The 27,273-nt window shown below is 49.9% G+C and overlaps 1 protein-coding gene across 2 annotated transcripts; it reads right to left on the reverse strand.

Moving 5' to 3' along the window:
• Positions 1–474: 474 nt before the first annotated feature.
• LOC144496851 (zinc-binding protein A33-like) lies at positions 475–24,863 on the reverse strand. 2 transcript variants are annotated; one of them, XM_078217419.1, is made up of 6 exons: positions 23,409–24,863; positions 21,700–21,786; positions 18,668–18,892; positions 6,493–6,515; positions 2,430–2,542; positions 475–1,379 (listed from the first exon to the last, which is right to left on the reverse strand). In XM_078217419.1, the coding sequence occupies exons 1-6, from the start codon at positions 23,820–23,822 to the stop codon at positions 841–843; spliced, it is 1,401 nt and encodes a 466-aa protein (XP_078073545.1). In that variant the 5' UTR covers positions 23,823–24,863; the 3' UTR covers positions 475–840. The 2 variants fall into 2 exon arrangements, with proteins under 2 accessions (XP_078073545.1, XP_078073546.1); XM_078217420.1 differs by lacking the exon at positions 21,700–21,786 and having other exon boundaries at positions 666–1,379; positions 23,409–24,835.
• Between the last annotated feature and the right edge of the window lie 2,410 nt (positions 24,864–27,273).

Consider the following 27,273-nt stretch of genomic DNA (forward strand, 5'->3'; position numbering starts at 1 on the left):
TGGGGGGGGAGGGTGCGGGCGTGGAATGCTAAGTGGCCAAGGTTCCTGCTACAAGTCCCAGCCTCCATTCGTAAAGGCAATCCGGTTGTGTTGTGAGTGTGTGTGCATTTTTTTTATTCATTCATGGGACATGGGCATTGCTGGTTGGCCAACATTTATTGCCCATCCCGAGTTGCCAGAGGACAGTTGAGAGTCAACCACATTATGTGGCTCTGGAGACACATGTAGGCCAAACCGGGTAAGGATGGCAGATTTCCTTGTCTACAAAAATTGAAGATAGTTTTAGGGTCACTGTTATTTTCAATTTCAGATTTCCTAACTAATTCATTCTAAATTACAATAGACACCAGGGTGGGATATTAACATCTGTCCCCAGAGCATTAAATATCTGGATTACCCAACCAGTGACATTACCATTCTGTGACCTCCTTCCCCTTCTCGCAATTAGGGTTTTTAAAAAATCATTCATAGAACATGGGCATCGCTGGCTGGGTCAGCATTTATTACCCATCCCTAGTCGCCCTTGAACTGAGAGTCAACCACATTGCTGTGGCTCTGGAGTCAAGTGTCGGCCAGACCAGGTAAGGACAGCAGATTTCCTTCCCTAAAGGGATATTAGTGAACCAGATGGGTTTTTCCGACAATTGACAATTCATGGTCATCAGTAGATTCCAGGATTTTTATTATTGAATTCAAATTCCACCATCTGCCGTGGCGGGATTCGAACCCCGGTCCCCAGAACATTAGCTGAGTTCCTGGATTAATAGTCTAGTGATAATACCACTCGGCCATCGCCTAGAAGGGGGCCAGTGAAGAGTATATCACCTTTCCATCGATGTGCTACAGTTGCAGGTGAAAGAGCTTCAACACTCCCTTGGTCATTGTCTCTGGGAAAGGCAGGAAGAATGGATAGATCTTCTCCGTGAATCGGTCAGTGGAGGTATAGAGGTGGGTCATGTCATCGGCATTGTAAAAGGACACCTGTCCTCCCTCATAGTCCACACAGACTCCCACCTTCTGCAGGTTCATGTTTTGACAGCACTCCGATTCCGTCGCGTGGTGTGGCCCGTAGATGTTCCCGTTCCACTTTCTCAAGGTCCAAAGTCCGTTTGACGGCGTCAACGCAAAGGCGCTGTGCCGGTCAATGGACTCCTTGACCGCACCGATAATCCACTCGTCAATGCTCTCCACGTTGACCTCCCAGTAGTGTTTGCCCGTCGTGAACCCTTCCCGTGCCAACACGCAGCCGTAGTTGCTGAAGCGCTTTGCGTGGTGAGAAAACTCCTTCAGCTTCGAGCGTCCCTTCACCATCGTTTGGTCCTTGGACAGTACGAGGTCCAGGCTCGCTGACTCTGAGTCCAGCGTCAAAGGGACAGGGGCTGCGATTGAGAAATACACAAGTGCTTCAGAAGCCGAGACCAAAGTCAAAAAGGAACGCAAAGAGAAAGAACAAAGAAAAGTACAGCACAGGAACAGGCCCTTCAGCCCTCCAAGACCGTGCGGATGCCCAAACTAAAAAAAAAACCTTCTGCCCTTACTTGGTCTGTATCTCTCTCTTCCCTCCCTATTCATGTACCCATCCTGATGCCTCTTAAATGTTGCTAATGTGCCTATTTCCATCACCTCCTCTGGCAGCGCATTCCAGGCACCCACCACTCTCTGCGTGAAAAACTTCCCCCGCACATCTCCCTGAAACTATCCCCCTCTCACATTGAACCTGTGCCCCTTGTAATTGACACTTCCACCCTGGGAAAATGCCTCTAACTATCCACCCTGTCTATGCCTCTTGTAGGCGAGTATCAGGTCTCCCCTCAGCCTTCATGTTTCCAGGGAACACATTTTGCGATCTTACCTTCATGCCACGATCAGGACCTTCTTTAGTCCTTAACACTGCCAGTAACACTTTCCATACATCTATTTTTCCCAATCCCTCCAAGCTCACATCTATCCCAGTTCTTCTACTCTGCCACACCCACTTCCCTTATACAGTATAAAACCCGTCACATTTTTCCCTCTCTTTAGCTCTGAGGGGGAGTCATGCAGACTCGAAACATTCACTCTGTCCCCTACCCGCCCCCCCCATAGCCACCACACTCCCTCCGCCCATGCCCCCCACTCACCATATGCCTCCAGTGTTTCCACCACTTCCTCTTTTTACATCACCTCTCCTATTTTCAAATTACTTCTGAAATTTACCTTGTCCAGTGGAATCTGTTTGGTTTCTCCATGAATTCCACTGACAAATACTCTTTCCTGCAGTACCTACAATACCTCTTCTGGACATGACATGATGGAGTATGGCAATCAGTTTGAGAGTGAGAAACGTGGACCAGAAGCAGTTGTGCTACACTGACACTGCAAGTGAGTGAGAGGAGGAGAAGGCGAGAGAAGAGGTGGAAAGGTGAGGAGGAGAGGAAAGTGGACATTACCTGGGCTGATAATGTTCAGCATCTGTTTCCATACAGTGTACTGCAGAGGCCCATTGAACTCCCCCAGATGCAGTTCAGGTGTCTTGAGGGCAGGTTTAGTCTGCAAGTCACATCTATAAAGCAAACAGAAGCCTTTTAAATAAAAATGACTGCACACCGGCGAAAGCAGCCTCATTGTGATCGCACGGAACAAAGCAGTCAGGTTCAACCTCAATGATATTGAGATTAATTTCGCTCATGAACCAGGTTAAAGTTTATTTATTTATTAATGTCACGGGCAGGCTTACATTAACACTGCAATGAAGTGACTGTGAAAATCCGCTCGACGCCACGCTCCTGTTCGGGTACACTGAGGGAGAATTTAGCACGGCCAATGCACCGGATCAGCACGTCTTTCGGAGCACCCGGAGGAAGCTCACACAGACTCGGGGAAAATGTGAAAACTCCCTCTCAACAGTCACCCAAGGCCAGAATCGAACCCGGGTCCCTGGTGCTGTGAGGCAGCAATGCTAACCACTGTGCCACCGTGCCACCTAGTTGAAGGCTAGATGATTGAATGTGGATTATCCATATTACATGTCAGCCGGCTTACTTTCTTTATGACCATCTCAGACACGTTTCGATGGTGAAAACAGACAGAAAGCTTTTACTTTGATATCAGGAGGGGAAAATGTTAGAATCTGTTGTAAAGAATGTGTTAACTGGACACTTGTAAGATAATGATATGATTGGGCAGAGTCAACATGGATTTACAAAAGGGAAATCATGTTTGATAAACCTGTTTGTTTTGAGGATGTTACTTATAGCATTGATAAAGGGGAACCAGGGGACGTGGCATATTTGTATTTTCAGAAATCTTTTTGTGGTCGCTACCTTAGAGCAAAATATATTTTAATTACTTTGTCCTATTTATTTAACACCTTCTCTTAAGTTGCAAACTCCCTCTTCCCTCAATTTGAAATTTGACAGGTAAAAATACAAATCCTCACTTATCCCCTCATGTAAATTTCTAGCAACATTGTGTTTACTTGCAGAACATCCAACTTGGTTCTATTGAAGGTCCTATGCAGGAGGTTAATAAAGACATTTGGGGCACAGGAGATTGGAAGGGTAATGTACTGGTATTGATTGATAACTGGGTTAACAGTCGGGCAACAGTGACTAGGTGTTAGCGGGTCATTCTCAGGATGGCAGGCTGTGACTAGGGGGGTGACACAAGTGTATGTGCTTGGGCCACGATGGCTCCAAACCTATATTGATGAATGTGGGGACCCAAATGTAATACTTCCAATTTGCTGATAACAGAAAACTGTGTGGAATGTGAGCTGTGAGCAGGATACAAAGAAGCTTCAAGGGGATTTGCGCACGGTAAGTGAGTGTGGGCAGGAATATGGCAGATGGAATAAAATGGGAGGGATTTTCCTCCCCCTCCATGGTGTGTTTCACGGTTGCGGGAGGCGGCGCGCGGCTCGCAGGTAATGGGATGTAATGTTCCCGCCTTTGCCGGTAGGGTTTCCCATTGAACACACCTCTCATTGTTGGGAATCATAGAATTCCTACAGTGCAGGAGGCCGCCATTTGGCCCATCAAGTCTGCACCAACCACAATCCCAAAGAGGCCCTAGCCCCATAACCCAACTTATTTACCCGACTAACCCCAACACACGGGGCAATTTAGCATGGCCAATCAGCTTGACCCACACACCATTGGACTCTGAGAGGAAACCAGAGCACTCGGAGGAAACCCACGCAGACATGGGGAGAACGTGCAAATTCCCACGAGGCCGGGAATCGAACCCGTGTCGCTGGCACTGTGAGGCTGTAATGCTAACCGCTGTGCCAATGTACCACCCCACAGGAGCCCATGGAGCGGGTGTCCCATCAGCGGGTCTGTAAGATCCTGCCAGCGTGCTTGTCAGCAAGATCACAACGAACGCAAATAAGGGCGAAACTATTCCCTTCAGTGGAACAAACAGAAAGGTGGAATATTTCTTCAATGGAGAGAGGTTAGGAAGTGGAGATGTCCAAAGAGATCTGACTGTCCTTGTACAAGAGTTATTAAAAGCTAGCATGCAGGTGCAGCAATGGAAGACAAATGGCATGTTGGTCTTCATCATGAGGAGATTTGAGCACAGGGTTAAGACGTTTTCCTGTAGAGCCTTGGTAAGACCTCACCTGGAGTATTGCATGCAACTTTGGCCTCCTTATCCAAGGAGGATATCCTCCTTATCATGTTGCAGCTTTAGAGAACCTTAGTTCGGCGCACTTGGAATATAGTGTTCAATTTTGGTCGCCACACCACCAGAAGGATGTGGAGGCTTTGGAGAAGGTACAGATGAGGTTTACCAGGATGTTGCCTGGTATGGAAGGCATTAGCTATGAGGAGAGGTTGGAGAAACTTTGTTTGTTCTCACTGGAATGACAGAGGTTGAGGGGCGACCTGATAGAAGTCTACAAGATTATGAGGGGCATGGACAGAGTGGATAGTCAGAAGCTTTTTCCGAGGGTGGAAGAGTCAATTGCGAGGGGGCATAGGTTTAAGGTGTGAGGGGCAAGGTTTAAAGGAGATGTACGAGACAAGCTTTTTACACACTCGGTGATGGGTGCCTGGAACCCGTTGCCGGGGGACGTACTGGAAGCAGATACGATAGTGACATCTACGGGGCGTCTTGACAAATATATGAATAGGATGGGAATAGAGGGGTATGGTCCCCGGAAGGGTAAGGGGTTTGAGTTAAGGTGGGCAGCACGGTGGTTGCAGGGTTGGAGGGTCGAAGGGCCTGTTACTGTGCTGTAATTTTTTTAGTTCTCTGTTCTTTGAAGGATGTCCTTGCCATAGAGGGAGTGCAACTGAGCTTCAACAAATTAATCTCAGGGGTGGCAGGATTGTCTTATGAGAAGAGAATGAGGAAACTGGATCTGTAATCTCGAGAGTTTCAAAGAATTGAGAGGTTATCTCATTAAAAGTTACAAGATTCATAAAGGGCGTGCCCAGGTAGACGTGGCCAGGATGTTTCCCATGGCTGTTCAGACCACAACCAGGGGAGAGAGCCTCAATATTAAGGAGCAGGCCATTTAGGACGAAGATCAGGAGAAATGTATTCACTCACGAGGGGGAATTCTCCACCCCAAAGGGCTGGGAAACCTCAATCACTGAGGATGTTGAAGAGAGAAATCGATAGATTCTGTAGGTTACGAACATCAAAGGATATCACAGAAAGTTAAAATTAGTGCAAAAGATGGATGGTCAGTCATGATCTGTTTGAATGATGGAGCAGGTTCAATGGGCTGAATGGCCTCCTCCTGTTCCTATTTCTAATCATGGTTAAATCTGACAGATTAGAGGGAGCTTTACTATGTTTTTAACCTGCATTATATCAATATCTATGTAGTATTTGATGGGACAGTATGGAGGCAGCTTTATTCTGTATCTAACCCCGTGCTGTACCTGTCCTGGGAGCGTTTGATGGGACAGTGGAGAGGGAGCTTTACTCTGTGTCTAACCCCATGATGTACCTGTCCTGGGAGTGTTTGATGGGGACATGGGGAGTGTTTGATGGGAGCTTTACTCTGTATCTAACCCCCCCGTGTTGTATCTATCCTCGGAGTGTTTGATGGGGACCGTGTGGAGGGAACTTTAGTCTGTACCTTAACCCCGTGTTGTACCTGTCCTGGGAGTGTTTGATGGGACTGTGTAGAGGCAGCTTTACTCTGTATCTAACCCCATGCTGTACATGTCCTGGGAGTGTTTGATGGGGACAGTGGAGAGGGAGTTTTACTCTGTATCTAACCCCGTGCTGTACCTGTCCTGGGAGTGTTTGATGGAACAGTGAGAGGGGGGTTGATGCGAGTGCCCTCTCAATGGGGTGTTTGATGGGACAGTGTAGAGGTATCACTTCTCTATATTGAGTTGTGTCATTTTGGTAACACAATGGACCGGTGAAGGGTTGGCGGGGGGGGGATGACATGAGTGCCCTCTCAATGGGATGGTTTGTGGGTTGGGATTGAGGAATTGCAAAGAGGAAGCAGAAACAAGGAAATGAACTGGTAAATAAGTTACACACCTCTGGAGAATGCCTTTAATCTCCTGAAAGACAAAATGAAAGAAAAATAGACTTTAACATTGGGCCACTTGCTGTGCTTAGCTTTGCTTTGTTAAAGTTTATTTATTGGTGTCACAAGTCGGCTTACATTAACACTGCAATGAAGTTACTGTGAAAATCTCCTGGTCGCCACACTCCTATTCGGGTGCACTGAGGTAGAATTTAGCATGGCCAAAGCACCCTAACCAGCACGTCTTTCAGACTGTGGGAGGAAACCGGAGCACCCGGAGGAAACCCACACAGACACGGGGAGAATGTGCTGACTCCGCACAGACAGTGACCCAAGCCGGGATTCGAACCCAGGTCCCTGGCGCTGTGAGGCAGCAGTGCTAACCACTGTGCCACCGTGCTCAGCATCAATACAATGTACAATGTCCTGTTGAGCCAGAAAGTGGAGAACTTTAACCTGAATTGAGTGCTTTGCGCGCACCATCTCAGAGCACTCTGTTTGCAAAGTGAAGGCATATTCTGGTTCCCAGCAATGATAATCTTCCATTCAATGTACACGAAGGGCGGAACTTTCCCATCCCACCCACCATGGGAATCGTAGCGGGCAGGACACGGACCATGGAAAGCCCCATTGAACCCGGGTGGGATTTTCCAACCTTGAGGCAAGTCCAGATGGAATATTGCCCCTGAAAACTTTTCACCTATAATTAATGCAGTCCCTCTGCTCCACTAAGTTAACAACACTCCTCCTGCGATGAATCTGAGAATCCTACCAAACATAAGACCATTAGATATCAGAGCAGAATTAGGCCATTCGCCCCATCAAGACTGCTCCACCATTCAAACATGGCCGATAAGTTTCTCACCCCCATTCTCCTGTCTTTTTCCTGTAACCTTTGACCCCACTTACCAATCAAGAACCTATCTATCTCTGTCTCAAATACACTCAATGACCCGGCCTCCACAGCCTTCTGTGGCAATGAATTCCATAGATTCACCACCATCTGGCTGAAGAAATTCCTCCTCATCTCGGTTCTCAAGGGTCGTCCCTTTACTCTGAGGCTGTGCCCTCGGAACCCAGTCTCTCCTACATATGGAAACATCTTCCCATGTCCACACTATCCAGGCCTTTGAGTATTCTGTAAACACTGCCAAATCAGCCTAATAATTTGGTACACCTCAATTCAATCTCCCCTCAGCCCCTTCCACATGATGATGCCAGCCTAACAATCTTTCTTCAGCTGAAATTCCCTATTTCTGGAAAGTTCTTCACAAGTCTTCCTCTGTAGCCTCTCTCGTGCAATCACATCCTTCGCCAGCGCGGTACAGTTTGCACTCAGTACTCCAGCTGCGGTTTACGTGGGCCTTACACAATTCTAGCGTATCTTACCTCATTTACCTGTTTAAGAAGGGGAACAGAGACTTCCCCGGGAATTATAGACCGGTGAGTCTCACTTCTGTTGTCGGCAAGATGTTGGAAAAAATTATAAGGGATAGGATTTATAGTTATTTGGAGAGTAATGAATTGATAGGTGATAGTCAGCATGGTTTTGTGGCAGGTAGGTCGTGCCTTACTAACCTTATTGAGTTTTTTGAGAAAGTGACCAAGGAGGTGGATGGGGGCAAGGCAGTGGACGTGGTATATATGGATTTTAGTAAGGCGTTTGATAAGGTTCACCATGGTAGGCTTCTGCAGAAAATGCAGATGTATGGGATTGGGGGTGATCTAGGAAATTGGATCAGGAATTGGCTAGCGGATAGGAAACAGAGGGTGGTGGTTGATAGTAAATATTCATCATGGAGTGCGGTTACAAGTGGTGTACCTCAGGGATCTGTTTTGGGGCCACTGCTGTTTGTAATATTTATTAATGATCTGGATGAGGGTATAGTTGGGTGGATTAGCAAATTTGCTGATGACACCAAAGTCGGTGGTGTGGTAGACAGTGAGGAAGGGTGTCGTAGTTTGCAGGAAGACTTAGACAGGTTGCAAAGTTGGGCCGAGAGGTGGCGGATGGAGTTTAATGCGGAGAAGTGTGAGGTAATTCACTTTGGTAGGAATAACAGATGTGTTGAGTATAGGGCTAACGGGAGGACTTTGAATAGTGTGGAGGAGCAGAGGGATCTAGGTGTATGTGTGCATAGATCCCTGAAAGTTGGGAATCAAGTAGATAAGGTTGTTAAGAAGGCATATGGTGTCTTGGCGTTTATTGGTAGGGGGATTGAATTTAGGAGTCGTAGCGTTATGTTGCAACTGTACACAACTCTGGTGCGGCCGCACTTGGAGTACTGTGTGCAGTTCTGGTCCCCACATTACAGGAAGGATGTGGAGGCTTTGGAGAGGGTGCAGAGGAGGTTTACCAGGATGTTGCCTGGTATGGAGGGGAGATCCTATGAGGAGAGGCTGAGGGATTTGGGATTGTTTTCGCTGGAAAGGCGGCGGCTAAGAGGGGATCTTATTGAAACATATAAGATGATTAGAGGTTTAGATAGGGTGGATAGTGATAGCCTTTTTCCTCTGATGGAGAAATCCAGCACGAGGGGGCATGGCTTTAAATTGAGGGGGGGTAGTTATAGAACCGATGTCAGGGGTAGGTTCTTTACCCAGAGGGTGGTGAGGGATTGGAATGCCCTGCCAGCATCAGTAGTAAATGCGCCTAGTTTGGGGGCGTTTAAGAGATCCGTAGATAGGTTCATGGACGAAAAGAAATTGGTTTAGGTTGGAGGGTCACAGTTTTTTTTTAACTGGTCGGTGCAACATCGTGGGCCGAAGGGCCTGTTCTGCGCTGTAATGTTCTATGTTCTATGTTCATCGAATCCACATAATGCAGAGGGAGGCCATTTGGCCCATCGCACCTGCACCAACAATCCCAACCAGATCCTATCCCCGAAACCCCACGCATTTACCCTGCTAATCCCCCTGACACTATTTAAATTTAACACAGCCAATCAACCTAATCTGCATATGTTTGGACGCTAAGGGGCAATTTATCATGGTCAATCCACCCAACCTGCACATCTGTGGGAGGAAACCAGAACACCCGGAGGAAACCCACGCAGACACGGGGAGAATGTACAACCTCCACACAGACAGTGACCTGAGGCTGGAATTGAACCCGGATTCCTGGCGCTGTGAGGCAGCAGAGCTAACCACTGTGCCACCGTGCTTGGTGCTGTGAGGCAGCAGAGCTAACCATTGTGCCACCGTACTTGGCGCTGTGAGGCAGCAGAGCTAACCATTGTGCCACCGTGCTTGGCGCTGTGAAGTGGTAGCGTTAACTACCTGCTCTTATAATTGGGGGTTCAGTCAGTAAAGGAAAGTTTTCTCTGTGCCTTCTTTACCACCTCATCTACCTGTCCCAGAGATCTGTGTACATGCACTGTCTCCCTCTCTCCCTCATAGAATCATAGAATCATAGAAACCCTACAGTGCAGAAGGAAGCCATTCGGCTCATCGAGTCTGCACCGACCACAATCCCACCCAGGCCCTACCCCTACATATTTACCCGCTAAGCCCTCTAACCTACGCATCTCAGGATTCTAAGGGGCAATTTTTTTTTTAACCTGGCCAATCAACCTAACCCGCACATCTTTGGACTGTGGGAGGAAACCGGAGCACCCGGAGGAAACCCACACAGACACGGGGAGAATGTGCAAACTCCACACAGACAGTGACCCGAGCCGGGAATCGAACCCAGGACCCTGGAGCTGTGAAGCAGCAGTGCTAACCACTGCGCTACCGTGCCGTCCCTCTTCCTCCAATTCCCTCTCTCTCCCTCTTTCTTGCTCTCTCTCGCTCTCTTTCTCTCTCCCCATCTTTCCCTCTTTCTCCCTCTTTCCCTCCCCTCCCCTCTCTTCTCCCCACTCTCTCTCCTCCTTCCCCCCCTCTTTCTCTCACCCTCTCTCCCTCGCACCATCTCTCTCGCTCCCTCCCTCTCTCTCTCTCTCTCGCCAGCCTGTTTCCCTCAATCATAGCTTTGTGCAGAGTGTCAAATTAAAAACAGGGGGAGAAAGACAAGGCACCGAATATTAACTCTGCGAGCCCTGAATCAAAGTGACCGTCCGGGTCCTGCTCTGATTCTGTTTGCTGTGAATCAGTTGCTGTGCTTCTTTCTAACTCCAGCAGGGGGTGCACTTGTGCTGCTTTCCCCGCTGAATTACATTTCGAAACCATAATCGATTCTCTCACTGAGATAGACAACTCACAGAGTGACTGGCACTTGTTTAAACAGTCGCAACCTCACACCCGACTGACATTGTGTTTCTCACCAATGGAATCAGCCAGGAAGAGGTGTAACCCGGCCATTCTGGTGTATTTGATGTTTTGCAAGCGCCCTCCATAAGCTCTGCTGCCTGCATCATAAACTTGCCTGTGCGCCCCACCCTCCCCTATGCTGGCTGGCAGAGATCACCTCCCAGACCCACTGCAATGCTTCAGTTAAAATTCCCATCCTTATTTACAAATAGAAGCGTCTCTCCAGTACAGAATGAGGCCATTCGGCCTGTCGAGTCGACACCTATAACAATCGAACCCAGGCCCTCTCCCCATAATCCCACATATTTACCAAGCTAATCCCCCTGACACTGAGGGGCAATTTATCACGGCCAATCCACCTCACCCGCACATCTTTGGAGTGTGGGAGGAAACCGGAGCACCCGGAGGAAACCCACGCAGACACGGGGAGAACGTGCAAACTCCACACAGACAGTGACCCGAGGCCGGGAATCGAACCCGGGTCCCCGGCACTGTCAGGCAGCAGTGTTAACCATTGCGCCACCGTGCCAACCAGAGTCCAATATTTGCTTGACCTAAGTGTTGCAAGCGGGCAGATAATTATCTGAATGGCCATAATGTGAGAGAGGGGAGTGTGCAGTGGGACCTGGTTGTCCTTGTGCACCAATCGCTGTGGGTCAGTGTGCAGAGCAGGCAGCCTTCATAGTGAGAGGATTTGAGGACGGGGCAGGGACATATTGCTCAAATTATATCGGGCGTTGGTGAGGCCACGCCTGGAATATTGTGAACAGTTTTGGTCTCCTTACCTGAGGAAGGATGTTCTTGCTATAGAGGGAGTACAGAGAATATTTACCAGACTGATTCCTTGGATGTAGGGACTGACGTAGGAGGCAAGATTGAATTGGTTAGGATTCTATTCACTGGAGTTCAGAAGAGTGAGAGGGAACCTCATAAAATCCCCATCAAACACTCCCAGGACAGGGACAGCATGGGGTTAGATACAGAGTAAAGCTCCCTCGACACTGTCCCCATCAAAAACTCCAGGACAGGTACAGCACAGGGTTAGAAACAGAGTAAAACTCCCCCTACACTGTCCCCATCAAACACTCCCAGGACAGGCACAGCACGGGGTTAGATACTGAGTGAAACTCCCTCTACACTGTCCCCATCAAACACTCCCAGGACAGGTACAGCACGGGGTTAGATACAGAGTAAAGCTCCCTCTACACTGTCCCCCATCAAACACTCCCAGGACAGGTGCAGCACGGGGTTAGATACAGAGTAAAACGCCCTCTGCACTGTCCCCATCAAACACTCTCAGGGCAGATACAACAGGGGGTTAGATACAGAGTAAAGCTCCCTCTACACTGTCCCCATCAAACACTCCCAGGACAGGTGCAGCACGGGGTTAGATACAGAGTAAAATTCCCTCTACATCTCCGTCCTGCCCCACCCAGCTCAATGGACACCAAGGGCAATTGGACCCTAACCCCGCGCTCTGGGAAGCTGAGATGATTGGGTTGGATGGCAATCCAACATCCCCCACTTTTCCACTGTTAGAGTGAAGCTATCGCCCCTTCCCTCCTTGTAGCCCACCCCCCAGGAGCCCGCTAGTTGGTGCAGCTCATAAACGATGCAACTCATCCTGTGATACAAGCCCCCCACTCATGTCAAAGTTCTTCCCCGCTGTGTAAGCAGTGTGTGATGTTTCACCATCTATGGGCTGTGTGTACAGCATTAGCATTCAGCTGCTGCGTACTTCATGCTGCTGCTGTAACCACAACGCTCTCCGAGTGGATCCTCTTTGTGGCTTTCTGCCTCCGGTGGCTTGTGTAAGTTTTAGTTTAAGTTTTTTTTACACAAAAGTACATGAACACTGCAATGAAGTTACTGTGAAAATCCCCCAGTCGCCACACTCCGGCGCCTGTTCGGGTACACTGAGGGAGAATTTAGCACGGCCACTGCACCCTAACCAGCACAGCTTTCCGACTGTGGGAGGAAACTGGAGCACCCGGAAAAAACCCATGCAGACATGGGGAGAAAATACAAACTCCACACAGACAGCGACCAGAGACTGGAATTGAACCCGGGTCCCTGGCACTGCGAGGCAGCAGTGCTAACCACTGCGCCACCGTGCCACCCATAGTCCTCAGCCTACTCGAGGGCATCAGTAACAACTGCGCAAAGACAACGCCTCAAAATTCCATTCCCCAGATCAATCATTCTTGCCAATTGGTGGCCGCACTATCGAACCCATTAAAGGCTGTGGCAAGGGGAACAGCGCCACCTGCTGCCTCATCAAACACTGTAAGAGTTCGAACAACACCAGGTGAAAGTCCAACAGGTTTATTTGATAGCAAATGCCATTAGCATTTGCTACCAAATTAGCCATTAGCATTTGCTAATTCGCAGAACTCTAATGGTATTTGCTACCAAACAAACTTGTTGGACTTTAACCTGGTGTTGTTAAACTTGTAACTGTGTTTACCCCAGTCCAACGCCGGCATCTCCACATCATCAAACACTCCCAGGACAGGTACAGCACGGGGTTAGATACAGAGTAAAGCTCCCTCTCCACTGTCCCCATCAAACACTCCCAGGACAGGTACAGCACGGGGTTAGATACAGAGTAAAGCTCCCTCTACACTGTCCCCATCAAACACTCCCAGGACAGGTACAGCACGGGGTTAGATACAGAGTAAAGCTCCCTCTACACTGTCCCCATCAAACACTCCCAGGACAGGTACAGCACGGGGTTAGATACAGCAGCCTCTGTATAAGTGCAGCCTCTGTGTGTATATTATATAGTAAGAAGTCTCACAGCACCAGGTTAAAGTCCAACAGGTTTATTTGGTAGCATTTGCTACCAAATAAACCTGTTAGACTTTAACCTGGTGTTGTTAAACTTCTTACTGTGTTTACCCCAGTCCAACGCCGGCATCTCCACATCATCAAACACTCCCAGGACAGGTACAGCATGAGTTTAGATACAGTGTAAAGTTGCCTCTGCAATGTCCGCCTCAAACACTCCCAGGAGAGGTACAGCACGGATTAAGATACAGAGTATAGCTCCCTCTACACTGTCCCATCAGACATTGATGTGGAGATGCCGGCATTGGACTGGGGTAAACACAGTAAGAAGTCTCACAACACCAGGCTAAAGTCCAACAGGTTTATTTGGTAGCAAAAGCCACTAGCTTTCGGAGCGTTGCTCCTTCATCAGGTGAGTGGGAGTTCTGTTCACAAACAGGGCATATAAAGACACAGACTCAATTTACAAGATAATGGTTGGAATGCGAGTCTTTACAAGTAATCAAGACTTAAAGGTACAGACAATATGAGTGGAGAGAGGGTTAAGCACAGGTTAAAGAGATGTGTGTTGCCTCCAGTTCGTGAGATTTTGCAAGCCCAGGCAAGTCGTGGGGGTTACCGATAGTGTGACATGAACCCAAAATCCCAGTTGAGGCCGTCCTCATGTGTGCAGAACTTGGCTTTCAGTTTCTGCTCAGCGATTCTGCGTTGTCGTGTGTCGTGAAGGCCGCCTTGGAGAACGCTTACACGAAGCTCAAGGCTGAATGCCCGTGACTGCTGAAGTGTTCCCCAACAGGAAGAGAACACTCTTGTCTGGTGATTGTCGAGTGGTGTTCATTCATCCATTGTCGTAGCGTCTGCATGGTTTCCCCAATGTACCATGCCTCGGGACATCCTTTCCTGCAGCGTATCAGGCAGACAACGTTGGCCGAGTTGCAAGTGTATGTACTGTGGATGGTGTTCCCACATGAGATGATGGCATCCGTGTCAACGATCCGGCACGTCTTGCAGAGGTTGCTGTGAGAGGTTGCCACTCACATTGTCTGTACCTTTAAGACTTGATTACCTGTAAAGACTGGCATTCCAACCATTTTATCGTGTAAATTGAGTTTGTGTCTATATATGCCCTGTTTGTGAACACAACTCCCACTCACCAAATGAAGGGGCAGTGCTCCGAAAGCTTGTGGCTTGTGCTACCAAATAAGCCTCTTCGACTTTAACCTGGTGTTGTGAGACTTCTTACCATCAAACACTCCCAGGACAGGTACAACACGGAGTTAGATACAGAGTAAAGCTCCCTCTACACTGTCCCCATCAAACACTCCGAGGACAGGTACAACATGGAGTTAGATACAGAGTAAAGCTCCCTCTACACTGTCCCATCAAACACTCCCAGGACAGGTACAGCACGAGGTTAGATACAGAGTAAAGCTCCCTCAACTCGCCTCAAACACTCCCAGACAGGTACAGCACAGGTTTAGATACAGAGTAAAACTCCCACTGCACTGTCCCCATCAAACACTCCCAGGATAGGAACAGCATGGAGTTAGAGACAGAGTACCTGTAACAGTCACTTTCACATATAAAGCTGCTTGAGGTGGCGGAATCAGTCGATAAAGGTGTTTAAATATCTGATGTGGAGATGCCGGCGTTGGACTGGGGTAAACACAGTAAGAAGTTTAACAACACCAGGTTAAAGTCCAACAGGTTTATTTGGTAGCAAAAGCCACACAAGCTTTCGAGGCTTTCGAGGGAGCTTTACTCTGTATCTAACCTCGAAAGCTTGTGTGGCTTTTGCTACCAAATAAACCTGTTGGACTTTAACCTGGTGTTGTTAAACTTCTTACTGTGTTTAAATATCTGCCAGGATCCTTGGCTTTGTGCAGCAAGGCACCAAGTACAAGTGCAAGGACAGGATTCTGGAGGTGTGTAAAACAATAATCAGGTCTCTGCAGGAACACTCTGTCCTGGTCTGTGGAGAATGTTTTGGAAGGATATCAAATATTCAGAGCGGAGTTTCACTGGAATCATACAGGTGTTAAGGGATTGAATTCTGTGAAAAGAGTCGGGAAAGTGGCATGGTTCCCTCGAGGGCAGAGAAGGGAAGTTTTAAGAGTGGTGTTGTAAATTACAAAGTGTGCTGACGGAGTGGATAAAGAGAAGTCGTTTCCGCTGGACTGACAAACCGGAGAGACGGACAGAAGGAGATTGTCCAACGGAACGAGAGGGTGAGATGAGGAAATATTTTTTTCAGATGCAGCAACTTGTTGCTAAGCATTGTCTGAACCGGAAGCTGGGACGAGATTCTAGTGGCATCTTTCAAAAGGGAATTGGATTCATATTGAACAGGGGAGGGAGAAATACTGCGGGGCTCATGTGGAATAGTGGGCAGAGGCAGGAAACTTTCATTATTCATGGGTTCTGGGCGCCATTGGCAAGGCCAGAATTTATTGCCTGTCCCCACACAACAATTTGGCCACTTCAGAAATTCTCAGAAGGGAGTTAAGAGTCAACCAGTTTGCTTCACGGTTCATAGAACCCCTACAGTCTAGAAGCAGGCCATTCAGCCCATCGAATCCGCACTATCTCTCCAACGGAGCATCCCACCCAGACGCTATCCACAAAACCCCAAGTACTTACCCCGCTAATCCCACTAACTGACACATCTTGAGACATTAAGGAGCAATTTAGCATGGCCAATCCACCTAACCTGCACATCTGTGCACTGCCACTTGTCACTTAGTCATCACAAAAAGGACACCAGTGTGTCACCCCCCTCACAGTCCCCACTGCAGTTGCAATATTCGGGATTCTTCAAGAAAATTGTTCAAAATGCTTTGCATTTTAAAAGCCAAATCCCACTTATTTTGAAATTTGTGCCCCCTGGTTCGAGACTCCCCATCCAAGGGAAACATCTTACTTGCATCTCCCCTGTCGATTCCTTCAAGTATTGTGTAGGTTTCAATCACATCACCTCTCATTCTTCAAATACAGGCCCACTTTGCCCAATTTCCCCTCATAAGACATTCCCACCATCCCCGTAACAATTCTGATGATCCTTCATTGTTCTCCTTCTGTGACAGTGTTATATCCTTCCTGAGGTAAGGGGACTAAAGGTGCGCACAATACTCCAGGCGCGTCTAACCAAGCAAGACTTCGATACTCCTGTCATAGAAGCTAAATATTACAGGCCCTGGAATCTGAAACAAGAGCAGAAAATGCTGGAGAATCTCAGCAGGGCTGACAGCATCTATGGAGAGAGAACAGAACCAACGTTTCGAGTCTGGAAGACCCTCGTCAGAATGTCTCACTGCTCCTGTACTCAAATCCTCGTGATAAAGGCTAACATTCCATTAGCTTTACATAGAAACATGCATAGTAAATAGAAGCAGGAGTAGGCCATTCTGCCCTTCGAGCCTGCTCCGTCATTCATTACGATTATGGTTGATCATCAAATTCAATATCCTGATTCACACCTCCACCCCATATCCCTTGATCCCTTTAGCCCCAAGAGCTATATCTAATTTCTTCTTGAAATCACACAACGTTTTGGCCTCAACTACTTTCTGTGGTAGTGAATTCCACACATTCACCACCCTCTGGGTGAAGAAATTTCTCCTCACCTCAGTCCTAAAAGATTTACCCCTTATCCTCAAACTATGAGCCCCTAGTTCTGGACTCCCCCCACCATCGGGAACATTCTTTCTGAATCTACCCTGCCTAACCCTGTTAGAATTTTATAAGTTTCTATGAGGTCCCCTCACACTCTTCTAAACACCGGTGAATATAATCCAAAGTGACTTCGTCTCTCCTCACATGACAGAACTGCCATCCCAGGAATCAGCCTGGTAAACCTTTGCTGTACTTCCTCTACAGCAAGGACATCCTTCCTCAGATAAGGACACCGAAACTGCACACAATACTCCAGGTATGGCCTCACCAACATCCTATACAATTGCAGTAAAACATCCTTATTCCTATACTCAAATCCTCTCACTATGAAGGCCAACATAGACCATAAGAGATAGAAGCAGGATTAGGCCATTCGGCCCATTGAGTCTGCTCCACCATTCAATAGCTTCTAAATAGCCTCCCCTCCCCTCCCGCCACCTCCCACCCCCCAGCATATTTTCCAGCGGCAATGGCGGCTGGGAAGGATATATTGACACTGGAGGGCATGCAGAGGAGAATCACTCGGTTGATTCCGGAGTTTAGAGGGTTGGCTTATGAGGAGAGACTGAGTATACTGGGGCTATACTCATTGGAATTCAGAAGAATGAGGGGAGATCTTATAGAAACATATAAGATTATGAAGGGAATAGATAAGATAGAAGCAGGGAGGTTGTTTCCACTGGCGGGTGAAACTAGAACTAGGAGGCATGGCCTCAAAATAAGGGAGAGCAGATTTAGGACTGAGTTGAGGGGGAACTTCTTCACACAAAGGGTTGTGAATCTGTGGAATTCCCTGCCCAGTGAAGCAGTTGAGGCTACCTCATTGAATGTTTTTAAGGCAAGGATAGATACATTTTTGAACAGTCAAGGAATTATGGGCTATGGTGAGCGGGCGGGTAAGTGGAGCTGAGTCCATGAAAAGATCAGCCATGATCTTATTGAATGGCGGAGCAGGCTCGAGGGGCCAGATGGCCTACTCCTGCTCCTAATTCTTATGTTCTTATGTCCTCACCATTGGCCATCGGTGGGACCGTGCGGACCTGCTGATGTCTCCGGCAATTCCGGCACAGCCATTGTAAAAAAGCTTCGATGTGTATGAAGATTGGCTCCCTGTCTATGCTTCATCATTCTGGCGTTCTGGGAGGGAACAGGTTCTTAAGTCCATTGAATTTGCAGCTCTTAGACCTTTGGCGGGTCTGGAAGATTCCGCCGGCGGCAAGTGCCGAAAGAGGGTGACCGGTGACCCGGTGGTTGAGTCTCCTGAACTTTATGCCCCGGTGGGGGGGTGCAGGGGAACATGGGTGATTCGGCCCATTATTTTTGAATGATGTTCTCCCAGATATCCTCCTCGTACCCCCCCCCCCCCCACCACCTCTCCCCGCACCGCCCCCCCTCCCCCCACCACGCCCCACCACGCCCCACCCCCCCCCCCCCCCCCCCCCCCCACTCCGTCCCATCGTGACCAGGTCTTACCCTCAGAAACTGTGTCTGCTCCTGCGTCGACTGGATCTCTTCGAGGGCCTGCTCGATGAGGACGCACCGCTCGGAGATCAGCGCCATGTTCTCCACCAGCTGGTTGACGGCAGACTCAGCCACGGCCCTCAGCCTCTGGACCAGCGCACGCTCCCGCTGCTGGAGGAAGTGCTGCAGTTCCGCAAACTCGGCCGCCATCTGTTCCTGCAGACGGTTGGTGTGCTCCTGGGAAGGATCGTTGGGAAATGAAGATCGACCGTTAGCCTGCCAGAGGCCGTTGACTGCCAATCAAAACAAGCCCCCAATCCCACACCCACCCCCTCCCCACCACCACAGGCCCAGCCGCGTCCCGGAGGGCATCAACCACCTTGGCTAAAATCCCACACTGCTCTTTGTGGGATCTTGCTCTGTCCACATTTCCTGTCGTGATTTCTGTATCTCAGCAGTGGCGACAGTTCAAAAGTACCTCATTGGTTGTAAAGTTCCTCGTCTTGTGTTGAGGACCAAGGTGATGTAGAATCCCTACAGCGCAGAAGTAGGACATTGACCCAGACCCTCAGAGGGCCCAGGCTCTTTCTACTGCCCTATTGCCATAACCCCAGACATTTCCCATGGCCAGTCCCCCGAATCTACACATTTTTGGACACTAAGGGGCAATTTATTGTGACCAATCCACCTAACCTGCACATCTTTGGACACTAAGGGGCAATTTCCCATGGCCAATCCACCAAAACTGCACATCTTTGGACACAAAGGGGCAATTTAGCATGGCTAATCCGCCCAACCTACACATATTTGGACTGTGGGAGGAAACCGGAGCACATGGAGGAAACCCACGCAGACACGGGGAAAACATGCAAACTCCACATCAACAGTGACCCAGGGCCGGAATTGAATCCAGGTCCCTGGCGCTGTGAGGCAGCAGTGCTAACCACTGTGCCACCATGCTGCCCATATTTATACACACATATATATAATGTATCCCAGGAAATATGACAGCTAAAATATCCCATTGTCACGATGACCAGATAACCTTTTTTTTCTCCAAACGAGGTGTTTTGCTGGATTAATATTGGCCAGAACACGGGGGAGAATTACACCTCTTTGTAAAGGGGTCATGAGATCTTTTACATCCACCTGGGAGGGCAGACTGTGCCCCATTGTAATACCATATCCCAAAGACAGCACCTGTGGAATTGCAGCACTCCCTCTGGACTGCAACCTTTGTTAGGCCGCACTTGGAATATAGTGTTCAGTTCTGGTCGCCACACTATCAGAAGGATGTGGAGGCTTTGGAGAGGGTACAGAAAAGATTTACCAGGATGTTGCCTGGTATGGAGGGCATTAGCTATGAGGAGAGGTTGGAGAAACTTGGTTTGTTCTCACTGGAACGACGGAGGTTGAGGGGCGACCTGATAGAAGTCTAGAAGATTATGAGAGGCATGGACGGAGTGGATAGTCAGGAGCTTTTTCCCAGGGTGGAAGAGTCAATTACTCGGGGGCATAGGTTTAAGGTGAGAGCGGCAAGGTTTAAAGGAGATGTAATTGGCAGATTTTTTCCACAGAGAGTAGTGGGTGCCTGGAACTTGTTGCCGGGGGAGGTAGTGGAAGTGGATACGGTAGTGACTTTTAAGGGGCATCTTGACAAAGACATGAATAGGATGGGAATAGAGGGATATGGTCCCCGGAAGGGTCGGGGGGTTTAGTTCAGCAGCATGGTCGGTGCAGGCTTGGAGGGCCGATGGGCCTGTTCCTGTGCTGTAATTTTCTTTGTTCTTTGTTTGCTCTCAAATGGTAGCAGGGATAATTTGCTCAAGTCCCAGGCTGGGATTTGAACCCAAAACCATCTAGGGCAGAGGAACAAGTCTTAACCACCGAGCCACATAGGTTAAAAGACAGCAATGTCATGATCCTGTCGAACGCAAGGAGCCTTTGCAGTATAATCTTGTTGTAAACTGTGGGGGAGGCAGTGGTGCAGTGGCATTGTCACTGGACTATAATCCAGAGGACAATGCTCTGGGGACCCAGGTTCGAATCCCACCACAGCAGATGGTGAAATTTGAATTCAACATAACAAGTTCTGGAATTAAGAATCTAATGGTGACCACGAAACCATTGCCGATTGTTATAAAAACCAATCTGGTTAACTCATGTCATGGGGGTATTTTCCCATCCTGCCCTGGGAATTGTAGCGGGTGGGAGGCAAACCATCCAGAGATGTGATGACCTCGGGCGGGACTTTCTGGAAGAATGCGGCCAGAAAATCCCGCTCATAGAACCACAGAATACCTACAGAGCAGAAGACGGCCATTTGGATATTTGAGAAAGAATATTATTAAACTAGCAAGAGTGCAGAAAGATTTACAAGGATGCTACAGGGACTTGATGGTTTGAGTTATAAGGAGAGGCTGGATAGACTGGGAATCTTTTCCCTGAGGCTGAGTGGTGATCTTATAGAGGTCTATAAAATAATGAGGGGCACAGATCAGCTAGATAGTCAATATCTTTTCCCAAAGGTAGCAGAGTCTAAAACTAGAGGGCATAGGTTTAAGGTGAGAGGGGAGAGATACAAAAGGGTCCAGAGAGGCAATTTTTTCACTCAGAGGGTGGAGAGTGTCTGGAACAAGCTGCCAGAGGTAGTAGTAGAGGAGGGTACAATTTTGTCTTTTAAAAAGACAGTTACATGGGTAAGATGGGTGTGGAGGGATATGGGCCAAATATGGGTAATTGGGATTAGCTTTGTGATAAAATAAAGGGCGGCATGGACAAGTTGGGCCGAAGGGCCTGTTTACATGCTGTAAACCTCTATGACAATGGCCCATCATGTCTGCACTGATAACCTTCCTAGCCAGGCCCTAACCCCGTAATCCCACGTATTTACAATGTATGTCCTTTTGGGGGCAGTCAGAGATCGGCAATAAATGCCGGCCTTGCCAGGGATGCCCAGATCCCACAAAAGAATCAAGGAAAATGACCCCTTTACGCATGGATTTAACCGTGCCGCGACTGATTTCCCAATTGGAAAATCTCACCAGGGTTTCGGAGATCTTCAGTCCTGTTGCTGTGTGCGTGTCGCGATATTCATTCAATTTCTTCTGGAGAAGTTGAATCGAGTTGGCCTTGAAGGAGATAAAATATTGGTCGCGTCAACTTGCTAACTCTCACCTGCAGGCTTCTTAGCTAACGCGGAGCTCCGTAAAGAACAGTCCCCATCTTATTCCTTACCGTCAAGAACCCGTAGAACCATAGAATCACTACAGCGCAGAAGGAAGCCATTCAGCCCATCGAGTCTGCACCAACTCTTACCCAGGCTTTAACGCATTTCCCCAGGTAATTTACCCTGCTAATCCCCCTAACCTCTACATCTCGGGACAGTCGGCACGGTGGTTAGCACTGCTGCCTCGCAGCTCCGGGGACCTGGGTTCGATTCCCGGCTCGGGTCTGTGCGGGGACTGCGTGTTCTCCCTGTGTCTGCGTGGGTTTCCTCCGGGTGCTCCAGTTTCCTCCCACACTCCAAAGGTGTGCGGGTTAGGTGGATTGGCCATGCTAAATTGCCTCTAGTGTCAGTGGATTAGCAGGGTGGGGTTACGGGGATGGGGCCTGGGTGGGATTGTGGTTGGTGCAGACTTGATGGGCCGAATGGCCTCCCTCTGCACTGTAGGGATTCTATGATTCTAGCCCAGTGATGCCCAAATCCGAGGCATGTCGCTGTAGCCCCGTGGAGCTCGAGCTGACACACATTCAGGACATGCCAATCGACCCCCCACCCCAACCCCCACACTGGGGATCTTTCACGGCAGAAAGCCTCACTGTGACTGATTCAACCTCCCCACCTCCTGCCAACAACAACTATTGCCCATGGTGGGGAGACGGTGAGGGTGGCATGAGGGGTGATCACTTGGTGCAGGCGGGACCCCAGCAGGGCATCGTGGCCTAGTGTGGGGCTGTGGAGCTGGGCAGGGGGGCAGGGACATTGAGGGGCTGTGGGGGCTGGCAGGTGGAGAGAGGAGGCATTAAAGGGCTTGGGGGGGCTGGCAGTCTGGGGAAGGGGGCATTGGGAATGTTGGCAGGTGGGTGAGGGGGTATTGGCGGAGGGTGGGGTTTGGTAGCTGCGGTGAGGGGGTGCTGAGGGGCACTGGGTGAGCACTGAGGGGTGGACAGTTGGCAGGTGGAGTGAGGGGGAAGCTGGGGGAGGGTGGGGGGGCTTGGCAGAGGGAGGGAGCAGTGGGGGTGGGAGTGATGGGGGAGCGGGCAGCGGGTGACACTGGGGATGGGGGGAGGGAAGGGGGGGTGTTGGCCGGCGGAGGGGATGGGTGGTTGACAGGGGGAGGGGGCACTCTGGGGCAGAGGTGGCAGAGGGAGGGGGCGCTCTGGGACAGGGGTGGCAGAGGGAGGGGGGTGCTCTGGGGCAGGGGTGGCAGAGGAAGGGGACGCTCTGGGGCAGGGGTGGCAGGGGGAGGGGCGCTCTGGGGCAGGGGTGGCAGGGGGAGGGGGCGCTCTGGGGCAGGGGTGGCAGGGGGAGGGGGCGCTCTGGGGCAGGAGTGGCAGGGGGAGGGGGCGCTCTGGGGCAGGCGTGGCAGGGGAAGGGGGTGCTCTGGGGCAGGGGTGGCAGGGGGAGGGGGTGCTCTGGGGCAGGGTGGGAGCGAGAGCTGGGAGAGGGGGGTGACAGGTGGAAGGGTCACTGGGGGAGGGGTGGCAGTACATTCCAACACACATGCCCCCCGCGCCCCCGGGTGCCCACCTTACAGGCTGTGTAGGCACTCTTGATGGCGGTACAGCTGTGCTGACTGTGTGCGTCGGAGCTCCAGCAGAGGCGGCAGATCAGCTGCAGGTCCTCAGAGCAGAAGAGGCGCAGCTCCTGCTGGTGGAGTTGGCACTGGGCTGGTGTAGCGCCGCTGCCAGCGGGCTGAGGCTGCCATAGCCTCTGGAAACCCTCCACAATGTTGGCCAGCAGCCGGTTGCTCCTGATGGCCAGGCGGGCAGTGTTCTGGCGGCACTGCGGGCAGGCGATGCTGCCGGTGGGTTCTCCCTGAGCCCGGCTGGCGTTGAGAATGCAGTCTCGGCAGAAGCTGTGGCCGCACTCCAGGCTCACTGGCTCAGTGAAGAAATCTATACAGATCGGGCAGCTCAGATCAGCATTCAGATTGTCAGCCATGGCAATGCTGCTGCCAACTGTCTCCCCGTCTGACTGTCTGTCTGTTCCTGCCAGCCCTCTCCCCGTCTGACTGACTGTCTCTGCCAGCCGTCTCCCCGTCTGTCTGTCTGTTCCTGCCAGCCCTCTCCCCGTCTGACTGACTGTCTCTGCCAGCTGTCTCCCTGTCTGACTGTCTATCTGTCTCTGCCAGCCGACTCCCTGTCTGACTGTCTGTCTATCTCCGCCAGCCCGCTCCCCGGCTCACTGTCTCTGGCTCACTGTCTCTGGCTCACTGTCTCTGGCTCACTGTCTCTGGCTCACTGACTCCCTCCCTCTCTCTGTGTCTGACTGTCTCTGTCTGTCTGCCTCCCCTCTCCGTCTCTCTCTCTCTCTGTTTGTCTCCTTTTTGTCTCCCTCTCTTTCTGCCTGTCTCCCTCCAGCTCCTCCTCTCTGTTTATCTCCCTCTCGCCATCCGGTCTTCCTCGCTCTGTCTGTCTCTGTATCTCCCTCTGTCTCTCTGTGTGTGTGTGTGTGTCTTTCTTCGTCTATCTCCCTCCTGTCTTCCCCTCTGTCTGTCTGTCTGTTTCTATCTCCCCCTCTCTCTCTCTCTGTGAGTCTATCTTTCTATTTCTGTGTGTCTCTCTCTCTCTCTATCTCCCTCTTTTCTTCCCCCTCTCTCTCTGTCTCTCTCTCTCTCGGTCTCTCTCTCTGTCTCTCTTCCGCTCTCTGTCTATTTCTCTCTTGATGTGGAGTTGCCGGCGTTGGACTGGGGTAGGCACAGTATTTCTCTCTCTGACTGTCTGTCTATCTCTGTCTCTTCCTCTTTCTGTTTCTCTCTCTATCTCCCCTACTCCCTCTTGTCTTCTGTTCTATTTTTCTCTCTCCTATTTTCTGTCTTCCCTCCACAGAGTCTGTTTATTTCTCTCTATCACCCCCCCCCCCCTTCTCTATCTTCCTTTCTTCCCCTTTCAGTTTCTCTCTCTCTCTCCCTCCCTGTCTTAGCTTTCTCTCTCTCTCTTTCCTTTGTACTGTCTACCTATTCCTCTCTACCGCCCTGCCTCTATCTTTCTGCGCAGCCTGCCTTGCCTTGTTTTTGTCGCTGTCTCCCTATCAGTCTCTCGCTCTGGCTGTCTTGCCCTCCCGTGGTCTGTTTGCAAATATTCTCAGCTGTGCTTTCTCTCCTTCAATCCCACTTCCTGCTAGTGACGCCTGCCGTCAGTGCTTTATTTCCATATCAATGCTCCCGACGCCAGGGGACTTTCGACGGTGTTGCAACGTCAGGGCCTTTTTTTAAATACACTGTGAACTCACAGGTCGCTGACGAGAAACTGTGCGGGAATAATCTGGGGCTGTAACTGGAGTATTGTGCGCAGTTTTGGTGTCTTTATCTGAGGGAGGATGTCCTTGCTATAGAGGGAGTGCAGCAAACGTTTACCAGGCTGATTCCTGGGATGGCAGGAGGGTCATACGAGGAGAGACTGAGTTGGTTAGGATTATATTCACTGGAGTTATCATAGAATCATAAATTCCTACAGGACAGAAGGAGGCCATTCGGCCCATCGAGTCTGCACCGACCACAATCCCATCCAGGCCTTATCCCCATAATCCCATGTATTTACCCCAGCTAGTCCCCCTGACACTAAGGAGCAGTGTAGCATGGCCAATCCACCTAACCCGTGCATCTTTGGACTGTGGGAGGAAACCGGAGCGCCCGGAGGAAACCCACACAGACACAGGGGGAGAATGTGCAGACTCCACACAGACAGTGACCCGAGTTGGGAATCGACCCCAGGTCCCCGACGCTGTGAGGCAGCAGTGCTAACCACTGTGCCACCGTCACAGTTTAGAAGCTTATCAAATTCTAACAGGGTTAGACAGGGTCGATTCAGAAAAAATGTTTCCGATGGTGGGGGAGTCCAGAACTAGGGGGTCATAGTTTGAGGATAAAGACTGAGGTGAGGAGAAGCTTCTTCACCCAGAGAATGGTGAATGTGTGGAATTCACTAAGACAGAAAGTAGTTGAGGCGAAAACTTGATGTGATTTCAAGAAGAAATTAAGGCCGGAATTTCACCACGGGAATTGGAGCGGGCAAGAGGCGGACAACGGGAAGGCCCATTAACCTCGGTTTTGGGATGAGCGATGCCATAAAATCCCGCCCTAGATATAGCTCCTGGCACTAAAGGGATCAAATGACACAGGGGGAACGGGCGGAATCAGGAAATTGAATTTGATGATCAGCCATGATCATAAAGTTTTGTTTATTTGTGTTACAAGTAGGTTTACATTAACACTGCAATGAAGTTAATGTGAAATTCTTCTAGTCACCGCACTCCGGCGCCTGTTCGGGACAATGCATCGAACTAGCACGTCTTTCGGACTGTGGGAGGAAACCGGAGCACCCGGAGGAAACCCACACAGACACGGGGAGAACGTGCAAACTCCACACAGACAGCGACCCGAGCCGGGAATCGAACCCGGGTCCCTGGCGCTGTGGAGGCAGCAGTGCTAACCACTGTGCCACTGTGCTGCCCACCAATGAATGGTGGAGCATACTTGAAGGGCCGAATGGCCTACACATGCTATGTTTCTATGTAACTCCCTCCCTAACAACACTGTAGGCGTTCCTGAACCACATGGACGGTGGACGTTCAAGGGGGAGAACCTTCTCGGGGCGGGGGGGGGGGTGCAGTAAACACTGTTGAAGCCCCCATCCCATGTCTGAATGAGTAAGAGGAATATTAAACAGACTGAGGCAGTCAGTGAATGCAGACCGCCCTGTTACTGCCGTGCATTGGAGCTGTCGCTACGATTTTTGTTTATTCATTTTACGGGATGTGGGTATCACTAGGTATCATTTACTTGCCCACTCCGACTTTTTATTTGTTCATGCGTGGGGTATGGGCGTCGCTGGCTGGCCAGCATTTATTGCCCCATCCCTCGTCGCCCGAGAGTAGCTGCGAGTCAACCATATTGCTGTGGATCTGGAGTCACATATAGGCCAAACTTACATGTAGGTGGCACGGTGGCACAGTGGTTAGCACTGCTGCCTCACAGCGCCAGGGACCCTGGTTCGATTCCCGGCTTGGGTCACTGTCTGTGCGGAGTCAGCACGTTCTCCCCGTGTCTGCATGGGTTTACTCCGGGTGCTCCGGTTTCCTCCCACAGTCCGAAAGACGTGCTGGTTAGGGTGCATTGGCCGTGCTAAATTCTCCCTCGGTGTACCCGAACAGGCTCCGGAGTGGGGCGACCAGGGGATTTTCACAGTAACTTCATTGCAGCGTTAATGCAAGCCTACTTGTGACACTAATAAATAAATTTTCTTACTTTAAAGATCGGGTAAGGACGGCAGATTTCCTTCCCTAAAGGACATTAGTGAACCAGATGGGTTTTTCCGACAATGGTTTCATGATCTTCAGTAGATTCTTAATTCCAGATTTTTTTTATTGAATTCAAATTCCATCACTTGCCGTG

This window comes from Mustelus asterias, chromosome 8 (genome assembly GCF_964213995.1).
Source record: "Mustelus asterias chromosome 8, sMusAst1.hap1.1, whole genome shotgun sequence".
NCBI lineage: Eukaryota > Metazoa > Chordata > Chondrichthyes > Carcharhiniformes > Triakidae > Mustelus > Mustelus asterias.

Excerpts from the sequence above, each read along its gene's own strand:
- LOC144496851 (XM_078217419.1), bottom strand. The coding sequence starts at position 23,822 with ATGGCTGACAATCTGAATGCTGATCTGAGCTGCCCGATCTGTATAGAT. Across the intron at positions 6,516-18,667 it reads AGCAGACACAGTTTCTGAGG|GAGATTAAAGGCATTCTCCA; the intron begins GTAAGACCTGGT and ends TTTGTCTTTCAG. Across the intron at positions 1,380-2,429 it reads GCTGAACATTATCAGCCCAG|CCCCTGTCCCTTTGACGCTG; the intron begins GTAATGTCCACT and ends TCTCAATCGCAG.